The sequence below is a fragment of the Oryzias latipes genome, chromosome 21 (assembly GCF_053564925.1).
Source record: "Oryzias latipes strain Hd-rR chromosome 21, Olatipes_Hd-rR_3.1".
Lineage (NCBI taxonomy): Eukaryota > Metazoa > Chordata > Actinopteri > Beloniformes > Adrianichthyidae > Oryzias > Oryzias latipes.
In genome coordinates this window covers 24597194-24610102 of record NC_136257.1, presented here as the reverse complement: position 1 = coordinate 24610102, position 12909 = coordinate 24597194, and the positions used below count along the sequence as shown (strand labels likewise).

Sequence of the window (12909 nt, the reverse complement as noted above, 5' to 3'; positions counted from 1 at the left end):
GTGTCATGATGACCTCAGATGCTCTTGAGGGTGATGAAGGGTGCCCTCACCTTTCCAATGTGGGTTTTTATTTCCAAATCCGTTCCTCCCTGTTGGTTCACCACATTGCCAAAACACGTGAAGAACTCCACTTTTTCTAAGTTGTTTTTGCCAAGCTTCACTGACTCTGTGCTGGTAGAGCTGATCTTGAGGATCTTCTAGGGGTGGATATGGAGGCCAGCTTGGGAAGAAAAATAAGCTAGACTAGACGTTTGTCCTGCATTTACAGACTGATGGAGATTATAGCCATTATCAAACAAAGAAATGAAAAGGAAATTTTGATTTAGGTCAATTTAGAAAATAATAACAAGGCTGAATATTATTTCTGTCTCTTTTTTTATTTTTTCACACATTCCTAACTCCTGCAACCTGAGACTCTTTCATTCCTCTATTGTTGCTCGTTGGCTCTAAATGAAAAAGCTAAAATTTTAATAAATAATAGATTATTTAGGTTTTTTCATGTATGTTTAGATTTTTTAATTTAGGAGATCTTATATTACTAAAGTAACTTATTTTTTGAGTCTCCAGCAGACATTACACTAAAATCCAGATTATTGTGATTTACCACTCCTCACAAACTCAAACAGATAACTGAGATAAAGGTTTCATCTACTGAGAGCTGTTCATTATTAGGAAAAACTTAGAGCAAATATTATCTTTTGCTGGCTAGTCGCTGTACACAGGAATAGTTCTTCAAGTATAGAAGTGCATTTACATGTATAGATGTTTTTAAACTGAACTCAACACCGATGTTGTCATGTTCATATCTAACAGTAAAAGCAGAAAAAGGTTGAAGGCGCAATGTCATGACGATAAAACAAATGCCTAGTTTGACTGTCTTGCATTTTTAAATCAAGTAAATTTGATGCAGCAGGAGGATCTTATTTGACAAAACGTGCATTTTATTTTGAAAGGAACATATATGTGCAGCTGTCTAAAGTACAAGAAATTAAATTTGTTTTAAACAGAAATATTTTACACTGTATTCGATCAAATATTGTAAATATTTAAAAGCTAAATATTAGAAATATATGGCTTAATGGTGACAAAAACATAAATAAAATGTGTTTTAGTGAGGTTTTGCTAAAGTAAATGGTCCAAATGGCTCTTTTAGTGTTTAGTCAAAGGTTGCAGACCCCTGGTCTAATCCTTTGAAATATTAAATCACAGCTCAACTCTGACCCTACACTGCTTGTTTCCCACTTGCTGTTGAGCACCTGGATCAAGGTGTGTTAAGTCAATAAGAACTTCAAACAAACTCTCTTGGAAATTTAGCAATGTATGCACAGCTAGAAAACAACCAGGGTGTAAGAAGTTAGGCCCGGTTAGGTCAATGGTAGGCAAATGGTATACGCCGTGTATTGTATAGCGCTTCCTAAAGGCCCAAAGCGCTTTACAGTCACATTTCCATTCAGACAAACACACACAGTCACACACTGATGGCCCTTCCACTGCCGAACACTGGCGCTCCAAACACAGCTGTTGTGTTGGAGGACACTGTCCAGAATATTTGAGATCCAAATTTCTGAACGAAGAGGGCAGTGACCCTGCACATTGATGTTACTGCTTTCGTGAAACTGTAACGCTTCAGAGATGTTACTACAACTCAACGCAGATGCACACCACAAACACACACCTGCAACACCTGGCAGACTAAGATACATCATTCATCAGAATGAAATAAAACAAAATCAGAGTGACTGTCTCACAACTGTGACCCAGATTTGAGTGACAGCAGGCATTGAAAGGATGTGAAGGTGACCTTTTCCCTTATTTATTTATTCTACCCCACAGAATTGTTTGTTTAACCCCCATTCGACATGCACGGTTGAATATTTGCTAGGCAAGTAATTTGTAAAAAAAACAAAAAAAAACCGACCAATATGGAGAATTGTAATCCAAAGAAGGGACCATTCTGGGACCACCTGCAAAAATATTAAATTCCACCCTTTTAGCCCTCCGCTAACTCCTACAATTTAAGCTTTAGTCAAGGCAGCACCAATACCACATTGTTTTACCTTTTTCTTACAATTCCAAAACTGCAACACTTTCCTCTGTAGTCAGCAAAATCAATGCAACAATGTCTTCATAGGAGGGAAAGGAAATCCCCCCCACCCTTCCCTTCTGCCCCCCCCATGCATTTTCCTCTGTGACCCACCTATTGATCTGTGGGGCGACTCTGTTCCTCCTCAGTAGCGGCACAAAGACTCTCTGGAGTGAGGAAAGATGCAAGACCGAAGACCACACCTACCTACAGACTCATCAGAAAGCAGCACAACTGCAGATCTAACAATAATGTCAATAGACGGAATACTTTTTGACTTTTGAAGGCAAACATGAGGTTTGTTTTTCAGCTGGCAATAGCTTGAATAGCTGACAACCTGAGTGTGGTGATCTGTTTGTTTTGTCACTCAATTAGAGTGTTTTCCAAAATACCTGTATTGTAGAACGTTAGACAGAGAAGAGTCAATCTGGAGACGGGAATTTCTCTAAGAGTGTTTCTTAAACCTTTGAGACCATGCGGTTCTGACCCATGCAAGATTTCAGCAAATAATCTGCTTTGACCAAGATCAAGCTGATAGACAATGGAACCACAAATACAATGAAAGAAAACCTAAAGACAATGAGGCAGGGGTGGTTAGGCTACAGCCTGTTAAACTATTTATTCTGGCCTGCCAAACTAGAATAAATTATATTGATAGTCTTGATTAATGTTTCATTTTCCCCGTAATTATGGTGTCTCCCCAAAAATGGTGTTATAAGAATAAATGGATCTTTGCTTAGATGCAGAGTAACTTTGAACAAGTAGTGTTGGAAGATCTGTTGTTTTTCTGACATTCTCGTGTATTTTCCAAGTCTGACAATTATTTTTCCAATGATTCCAACAGCGCCTGAATGCAGCATTTTTTTTTTCCTGAGGCTCATCCACCCATTGGTGTAACTGGCCACAATTTTAAAATAAAAACTCAAAAATGTTCTGTTAAAAAATACTTATATCAATTTTCAATCAAAATTAAAGCCTGTTTTCATCCAGATTCCACGTTGTTTCTTTCTTTTATCAGTTAGGTTACCAAAACACTTCACATAGCCGCTCCAGGTCTGACCCGTCAGTCAAATTTTAGAACCATTTGTGGCGAACGAGTTAAAAAAGTTTGCCCACCGCTGCAATAAAGGCAAATGCCAAATAAAACTTTCTCGGTGTTTCAACATAAAAGTTGGTTTCTGTTTCACACATCTGACAACAGTTTCAACTCAAAGTTTTATTATTTTTATAGTTTTAATCATGTATAAATCATCAAGCTGGCTTCCAAACGTGTAACACAGGCTATCAGAGACTTTCACAACTTCAAAGCGGAGCAAGAAAATATGTAGAATTTAGAGACGACGTGAGGACCAACACTGACACTCACATGCAGGTGAGGCTCCAACTCCTTCATGTGTTCTTTTTTCCCAAAACCAATCCAGTTTTGAGGATTTGTGCTCACTTTTTGCTACAAAAATAAAAGTAACAAGTTTTACCTCAGTAGAAAACAAAAGATTAAACTGTACAGTAAAATCCAGATAAAAAAACCATCTCCTCTATGAATGACTGCTGAGTTATTGACAACTGAAAAATCCCCAAAGAAACTTTTTGAGAAGAACAGTTATTTCTCTAACTGCTCGGCCGTTTGCCCAAACTGTGAGTGATCCGTGCAAAAATGTAACATGTCCACATATTATTACAGTTTTCGAGAAACTGAAACAGCTCTTTAACTCTATTCCAAGCCGATCTCAAGGGTGAAACTACAACCCATCACCCAGCAAGTCTCTCACAGTGGTGTAAAAGGAAAGGCACAGTGAACGGTTTGGCTTTACACTATGATCTCACTGGTCTCTGTTAACAGATGTGCTGCAGTGCTCTCACAGCTGTGCACTCAAAGCAAGCAGCTGTTCTAACTCCTTCAGTTTACGCATTGTTTTCAGACTGCTGCCGACTTAAGAATAGCTGGAAACGCATCACAGAAGAAGCTACGTAGATGAAGAGACGGATGACTAACATGTTTGCCTGTTCAGCTGCATTTGCTTGAAACCTTGCATGGATTGATGATTCACCGATGCGTTAAATCTATCAGGTTACACGTGAACAGATGGCCACGCATGTCCAGTCAAATGGCATTTTTCTGTGCTTGAACTAATAGCATGGCTAATCCTGACCCTTAGCCTAATGCATTATTCATTGAAGAGGTATCTAGGATCCTCCTAACAAATAAAGATCTACATAGATATCCACCACTTGATGACACAGCAGGAATTATGATTGAAGCAGAGACAGCTCTTTTATATATTACAATATTATTGGTGATCACAAATCTGGTTGAGACATCATGGTGTGTGGAGTCCCTCAGGGTTCGAATTAGGAACCACAACTATTCAGTGACTACCGTAAATGCATTGTCTGAGACATTTCATACCCATAAATATAACGTCATGTTATAGATTTGCAAATGACACTAAATTTCATTCAGCGTTATCACCAAAAAACATTGCTTCTATAAACAAACTATGTCAACTCCTAGGCTGAAACAAACACAAAACAGAAGTTGCTGCTTTTGGAAACAAAAAATGAAAAATTAAAAGTCACAGATGTTCCTGGCTCAGCACAAAGATCAAAATTTAAGGTAGAAGGGTTGGTGTACATGGCTTAGCTTCAGAGCAGAGGCCATTAAGCTCCAAAACAAACCCAACTTGATTTGTCTTTTTAAACAGAGAAAACTGGTCTTACCAGGATAAATAATTGCACTATTTCCATTGTAAAGTCCCTTCACAGAGATCCAAAATATAATAATAATATTTATAAATCCCTAATAACGGTTTAAAAATGACTTTATGAGCCTCAACAGAAGGCTGATCTGAATGCTTAGCTCATCAGGCTCCCCCCTCTATGTAAAGAAATATAGAACTAAATAGAAAATCGTCAAAACATTTTATTTGATAGGTATTAAAACAGTTGTGGAAAAAAAACATAATATACATGTGTTTATTTCTGTCAGGGGCGGACTTACCAATAGGCAAATATGGGAAATTAGAGGGGGCCACTAGAGGGACCCCAAGCCGAATCCTTAGAAAAATGTCTAAAATAATTTCCATTATTATTTAAATCTGTCATAAAAATCCCAAAGTAGAACCACTGCACAGGCCCCCCATGTTATTGTTTGCCTCACGCCCCAAAACTGCTCAGTCCGCCACTGATTTCTGTTGTACAACAAGGCTTTTTTTACATTGACAAGGACTCACTTGTAAGTAAAAAGACACCAAATGCTGCAGTTTTAAATGCCTCTGTGCTTAAAAAGGTGAAACGCAAATAAAGCTGCCATGCTTTGAATGAAAGAGAAGCCTCATTGTTCATCAGAGAACGGAACAGAGAAATAGAATCAAAGCTAAGATGTATTTCAGCTCATCTTCAGGCATTATGGTTTCACTAAGAAGTGTTTAAAAAGTGTTTCTGTTTTTGTTTAATTTACCATAATGTTTGTATGCCACCGTTTTTTCAGCTGCCAGTGATCCTCATCAAACACTTGTTGGAGGAAGAGCAGTTACAGATGCAGGGAGTGACACGTTTCTGGTTTAGGCAGCGCTGCTTATTTCCTTTGTACGTGTGCTTTGCTGAGGTTTCTGTTCAGTTTCTGTCAGACTCGTGAGAAAGTTTCAAGCAAAGTTTATGGCTGAGCAGAAGCCAGCCTCTACAGCAAACAGTGCTCTGTGCCATGCAGTTCCTAGTTTTGTTTTGCAGCAAGCTATGAGTGCTGGATAAATGAACTACAAAAGAGATTGGTAACATTTTACACTTTAAAGGAAAGTGTTCTATCCTGCTGCAGATTTTAATGTAATTTTTTTAATGCTTCAAAGGGAGATTAGTAGCTCATGTGTAATTGGTTGGTTGAGGCTCAAATCCCAAGCTTGACAGTCAGCAAATCTTTGAGCAAAACACTCAAACCTGCAAAATGTTTTAGATCAAAGCATCTGCTAAAGACTCAATGTAAAAAATTGAATGGGAAAAGTTGCATTTTTGGTAAATACATTCTGTGTTATCAGGATAACAATCAATTGAGTGTTTCAGGGCACATGTTTAATTGTTCCTTAAACACTTCTGAAGGTTTTACTACAACACGTGGTCGTGGTTTTTGGACTAGAAGCCGATCAACATAACATTGACGTTTTCATCTTCTGGGTCAGTAGTTTAAAAAATGCTGAGTCAAAAGGGAAGAAAAAAAATGTTCTACAGAGGAAGTGAAGCTACTACATGCTGAAAGTAAAAAAAAAAAATCATTTTGCTCATATTGCACTGATGACATTTTACATGAAACTTTCACAGATGTATCATGACTAAATCTGGCCCAAAACGTGTGCGTCAATTGCGTCGTTTTAATGTGATATACACGATATAGAAGGAAACATCGCTGGTACGTGTGTGCAAAGTCCGTTGGACATACTTTGGAAGCCACAAATTTGCGTATGTATCTTGCATAAAATCTGTCAAAATTGCACAAGATTAACATAATAATTGCGTATAAACTATGTTAAATACGCATAAGCTGCATAATTCTCAACTCAATTCACGTAAAGACTGGTCGGCCCAAACCCTTGGCGGACATCTGTACACATCTGCAAATGACGAATGAAGAAACACTTATGAGTCACGTATATCACGCATGTATCACCACAATTTCATACGTGGAAATGTGCAAAATGTACATAGTGGCTGTGTGATACAGCCATTACACATACTAGCATGATTTTCCCAGTGGCAGCAGAAAACAAACTTTTCCCTCAGTATTACCTTTCAGATTCCTGTTTATCCAGCATGCATAACATGAGGGTAACATTTTTGATTCTAACTTTGCTGTGCCAGCTGCTAGACTTTTGCATAATTTCATTATTTATATTAAATTTACCTTCCACTGTTGGAATTTTTGGTTGGATATTGACGCAGTTTTCTTCAGCTTATTCTATTTCTGTCATTGTATTGTGGATTCTTGTCTTTGAAAATCCTGTTTGAGTTTGCTGTCTGCGTAAAACTACGACTCCTTACATATTCCCTCTTTGCTTTTGTTAAATCACCAGAGGAAAAAAAAAAGATAAAATTCCACATGGTAATCTTTATCATCAGCTTGTTATCAGGACATATCATTTCTCTACATGCTGCAGTGGGAATTTATTCCTGCGTGTAGTATGACCCCCCAGTTTATCTCTACTCATTCAACTTTCATCAACAAGCATCCCACAAAAGCATTAGGAGCTGTCTGAGAGAGATAATTCTGCAATGCATAGTTGGCAGCTTTGCAAAAACAATAGGGAACGTAAAAGCAAAACCTGTGATTGAACTTTAGTATGAAAATTCTAAATAAATCCCTTAGATTATCATTTGGTCTAATGGTGACCCCCCTCAACCATCCAAAACCCTTTTGTTGGAGCCGAGTAAATAACTTTCTTCTGTCACTCAACTTTTCCTCTCCTTAAGTTGCAGCTGCATTTACATAACAGTTGCAGCCTTTGTTTCTGCACTTGTTCTATGCCTTCTTATTGTTTCACATTCAAAGCGTCTCAAAGGGGGAGGAAAGTACATCCATAGAAAATAAGGACAAAAATCCCAAACAGTAACAAAATGGGCTTTTAAAACTGTTTGCAAAGATTATTCCTTAGTTCAAGAGGACAAAGTAGATTCAGAGAGCAAAGAAAGATTTAACTTTCTTAACTTTCTGGTTTAACTGTAAGAAAATATAAATAGGTAGAGAAGGCTACAGTTGTACATCAGTAAAAGTAGTGTTACTTCAAAATAAAATCATGTGAAAAATGACTTAAAAGATGAAAAGTTTAACTTATTCTACTGTTTGAGAAAAAAATCTACTCAAGCTAAAGCAAAAGCCCAACTAAAATAAAACAAAAAAGTTATGATCATACTGTATCTATTTATTTCCTACCTAAATGTCACTATATATTCGGGGGAAATAAGAAAAAAAGTAAACCTGAACTTCCTCATCAGACATGAGCTTTCACATCCCAGAAACAACGACACAAACACACAACCAGAGACAGAATCACAACTTACAAGACTTTATGATCCGGTCTGAGTTGTTGGTGGAAGGTGAGAGAAAGGCCGAACAGGGTCCCGGGGTCCCCGTCCTTCCTGAGGGTATTTTGGGGGTCCAGGTTGAAGGCGAGCACCGGTTCCAGGACATGCAGGAGCAGCAGCGCCGCCTGAGCCTGCAGCAGCATGGCAGCGCGTTTCAGTACTGCGGGCCCGGAGCGCACAGCCGCAGGTCTCCCTCCCTCCCTCCCTCCCTCCCTCACTCCTGCTCCGAGGAGGCTGAGGGAGGCGCAGCCGCGTGTTTAAGCGGAGCGGGGACTGGACTGCTCCACAGCGCCCTCTATGGTCACCCGTGGCAATTCAATCAATTTTTTTTTAATTGAGACAAAAAAATATCAATTTACCAAAAAATACGAACTAGATATGTTTGTTAAGGCCTATTATATAACTTTTTTTTACACAAGTGTCATTTTAAAGTCCCGAGCTGTACTTTAATGCAAATTTCTAATCAGCCAATCACATGGGAGCATCTCCATACATTCAGGCATGTAGACATGGTCAAGACGATCTACTGCTGTCCAAACTGAGCATCAGAATGAGGAAGAAAGGTGATTCAAGTGACTTTGAGCGTGGCATGATGGTTGGTCCCAGGCGAGCTGGTCTGAGGATTTCAGAAACTACTGATCTACTGGTATTTTCACCCTCAACCATCTCTAGGGTTTACAGAGAATGGTCAGAAAAAGAGAAAATATCCAGTAAGCGGCAGTTCTGTGGGCAGAAATGCCTTGTTGATGCCAGAGGTCAGAGGAGAATGGTTAGACTGGTTCCAGCTGATGGAAAGGCAACTGTAACTCAAATAACTACTTATAACAACTGAGGTCTGCAGGACAGGAGAGCCTCTCTGAATGCACAACACGTCCAACCTTGAGGCAGATGGGCTACAGCAGCAGAAGACCACACCCGGTGCCACTTCTGTCAGCTAAGAACAGAAAACTGAGGCTACAATTCACTCAGACTCACCAAAATTAGACAATAGAAGATTGGAAAAATGTTTTCAGGTCTGATGAGTCTCCATTTCTGCTGCAACATTCAGATGGTCTGGTCAGAACTTGGCTTCAAGAGCCTGAAAGCATGGGTCCGTCCTGCCTTGTGTCAACAGTTCAGGCTGCTGGTGGTGTAATGGTGTGGTGGATTTTTCTTGGCACAATTTGGACCCCTTGGTACAAATTAAGAATGGTTCCAATGCCACAGCCTGATTATTGTTGCTGACCATGTCCGTCCCTTTCTGACCACAGTGTAAGTGTACCCATCTTCTGATGCCAACTACCAGCAAGTTAAGGCGCCATCTCATAAAGCTGGAATCATCTCAGACTGGTTTCTTGAACATGACAATAGGTTCATTGTGCTCAAATGACCTCTACAGATCTTTACCCAACCGGGCACCTCTGGGATGTGGTGGAACAGGAGATTTGGACCATGAATGTGCAGCCAACAAATCTGCAGCAACTGCAGATTTTCTTACACTTTCTTAATAAAGGCGGTAACACCCCAGAAATTGATTTTATCAAAACAGTTTAATAGACTTGTTGTGAAAATACTTGTAAGTTAAAGACAAGAAATCAATCAAATTAGTTCAAAGAAAATCTTCATTTTAAATTATTCATTGGTTCAGTCATTAATAAACACCTGCTGGTGCCATAAATAATTAAGTAGGCATCAGTTTTGGGGGCTTGCATTGATGTGGGCCATCTTCCAGAAGGCAAACAGAAATCAGCTGCAGTGTCCGCTCACTCGACCCAGTGGAACTGCTGGTGTTGGAAGTGGTGTGAAGCCTGAACCAGGCTGGGTCGTGATCACAGCGCAGAAAAAAAACACAATGTGAGCATTGTTGGAGCTCAAGAGTCCAGTGACTGTGCGGCCCTGTATGCGTGCAACATTGGCAGGTGGGGGCTGGGGTGTGTGTGGGTGGATAGAGCAAGAAGGGGAGGTGGTGGACGGGTCTTAACCACATAATTGCAGAAGTCTTGTGAGGCTTCAAGAGCAAAACATGTAAAAGGCATCTCTGTGACTGTGGCACTTTGGCAACAAATGTTCGGCGCTCCTCACTGAGATCATCCAGTTGACCCACTTCACAGTCTCTGCTGATAAAAGGGTACTTTGTGTGAGTTGTGTTTTTGAAAGCCAACAAATGTCACTGTTTCTGATGAGTTTTTGTTGTTCTTTCTGAAATTGTCTGGTTGAAATTAAGAGGGTTTGAACAGAAACTTATTTTCTTTGTAAATGAAAAAAGAAGTTTCTAAAACAGAATGGACACTGGGAAAGTTGTTTACTTAACATGCTTCTTTGTTAGTGTGTTGTACAAGTCTGGCATTGGTGGATTTAGCTGCAGACCCTTAATCTACACGGGGAAAAAAAATATGTTGAACAACCTTCTACATGGTTTTTGGAGCTTTACAAATTCAAAAACATTGAAAAAACGGGTGCGGAAAATCAAACCAGACAAAAAAGTTCAGATATCACCAAACGTTGTTGATCTTGTAAGATGTGGAGCACTTTTCCATATACAAGAGTTTGCATTCAAAGTTGAAAGAACATTAAAGCCCTAAAAAGTCAGCACCAATCCACTGCTGTGTTTGAGAAATGGGCTTTTGGTGCCCATTTCTTCTTTGAGTTCACAGAAGCTGAAAATACAAGTCTGCTGTTCCGCTGGGTGATTGGGTAACATTACCTGAGAGCAGGTGAGGCTGTCTGGCTTTGTCTTGAGACAGTTCAGAGAGAAGAGAGTAACCAGAGACTCAGAGTAGAAGGACTCCTGCAGGTGACAAGGCCTTTCTTGTTGATTAGCCGTGCTTGCATGAAGACCAGAACAAAGTGTGTGGCCCTCAAAAAGTAAACCACTTGCACAAGTAATAAATTCCATGGATAGGCAGTAAGTCCAAGTGAATTTAAAATATTCGAAACGAGTTGTTTTTGCATTACAGTGACTTTTTCCTAGCATTGCAACTAAGACAAAACAACCAAGTATCTTTGTATTATGGCAAAGTCTCAATTGCAGAGGCTTGAACAGGAATTGGATCCTAAAGAGCAGAAAGGGGATGAAAAACCAAAAGTCTGCCTGTGTGCAACACCTGAGGATTAAGATACTCCTGCATCATTTAAGAGAGGTTAACATATGTGGGAGTTCACAGTCAAAACAGTGTGAGTATCAATAAACGACAGCTACCAACAGACAAGCTGCTGGTTCCTTTTGAACGATCTGATTCACTGACCTAAAATTGATTCAGGACATCTTTAGCGAAAAATTCTAACTCATGTGATTTAGAGATATATACTTGGATACTGAACAGTGCAGCCAAAGTTTTCCAGATTCCTTGTTTTCCTCACGAGATAATCAAGTGTAAATAAAATATGTGTACGAACAAACAAGTAAAGAAGAATTAAGGACAAATTCATTCACATTTTAGTTTCCTGAAGTTCAGCCTACTGTTGTTCTTCCGCTGTACGGTAATGTCTTTCCTAAATTCAAAGTTTTTTTCATGATGGCTTGATCGTGTTTTGCTGCCATCATGTCTGTGATGTCACTTGGTCGTTTTTATGTTATAGTAAAAAAAAACCTACTGTGTCTCAATCCAAATTGTTTCAGTCAGTTATTCATTACACTCCTATTAAAAACCAATGAAAACCAGGTCTGATGACCATAACAGAACAGAGCAACAACAAAATCCTAAAAGTACAAAAACAAAAGTATTAGAATTGGACTCTGATTCTCATGAGTGTCTATATGAATGCAACAGTACACTTTAACACAAATATGAACCAGTAGATTCACATTTAGCCCCCCAAAGGAATGTATTTTTTACATTCCAAAATGCATTCTATAGGTGAAACCAATTTAAATTGTATATAGACTTGAATGCCATAAAGCATTCAACCCATTGTTTCCCTGTTTTCTCTTTATTTATTTATTTATTGTAATATCTGTCACGATTAATTTGCCGCTCAACCCCTTTTACAATTTTTCAGCTATTATAACCATTCAACTATTAAAATGTTCAGCTATTTATCTAGCCATCCCTTTTCTTAACCCGCTTTGTCCTGGTCGGGGTTACAGGGCTGTCTGGGCCCAGCCTGGCCTTCTATTGGGTGAAGGCAGGGCACACCCTGGACAGGTCACCAGCCTGTGGCAAGGCCATAAACCATAAACGTATTTCAGTTTTTCAAATGAATTTGGCATGCATGTCATGAATCTTCTTGAATATTTAGAGGTCTATTGACTTCAATGCTATATTTGTAAAAAATATTTTTCTTTTCCAGCAGAAAATGAGAGTACGGTACTGTTTAAATACCACAGTGGGACAGTTCTGCCACTCCAAAGTATTACTGAAATGTAAACCTGTCAGACATAAGGGGTGACTCATTAACATTACATGCAGTCCTGAATTAAACTCATTTGGAAGAAGAGTAGGATACCAAGCCCAGAAGCTGGCAGCAAGCAGGGAGGCATGCACAGCTGACCAAAGCTGCCATCTGGTTTGGCAACACTGAAATTCTTTAAAAGCCTCAATAAAAGATGAATCTATGTGTTCTTTTTGCCAAAGATGTCTGCTATTTTTTTTCTATTTAATGTATTGCTTTAAATAAAAGCATAAATTCTGTATGTTCAAACAGCTCAGTTAGACTTTGGAAACACTAAACTTCAAGTAAAAATGGGACATTTTTCAACTTTTATGTTGATGCTGAAAAACGTAGATATTGAATTTCTAGATGACAGAAGGCTTTGCTTCCTAAATTTCACGATTTGACTA

The 12909-nt window shown here is 39.0% G+C and overlaps 1 protein-coding gene across 5 annotated transcripts in view; it reads right to left on the bottom strand.

The window, feature by feature from the left end:
• itga6a (integrin, alpha 6a) overlaps nt 1-12909 on the bottom strand; it is a 38054-nt gene that overhangs the window by 17971 nt on the left and 7174 nt on the right. For 4 of the 5 annotated variants that reach the window (XM_023950515.2, XM_023950512.2, XM_078939310.1 and 1 more), the window contains exon 1: nt 8126-8377. The exons of the other annotated variant lie outside the window; for it this stretch is intronic. In XM_023950515.2, coding sequence (XP_023806283.1) covers nt 8126-8292 — 167 coding nt within the window. In that variant the 5' untranslated portion in view covers nt 8293-8377. Of the gene's footprint in view, nt 1-8125; nt 8378-12909 lie in introns of those variants that run through there. 5 annotated transcript variants of the gene reach the window in all.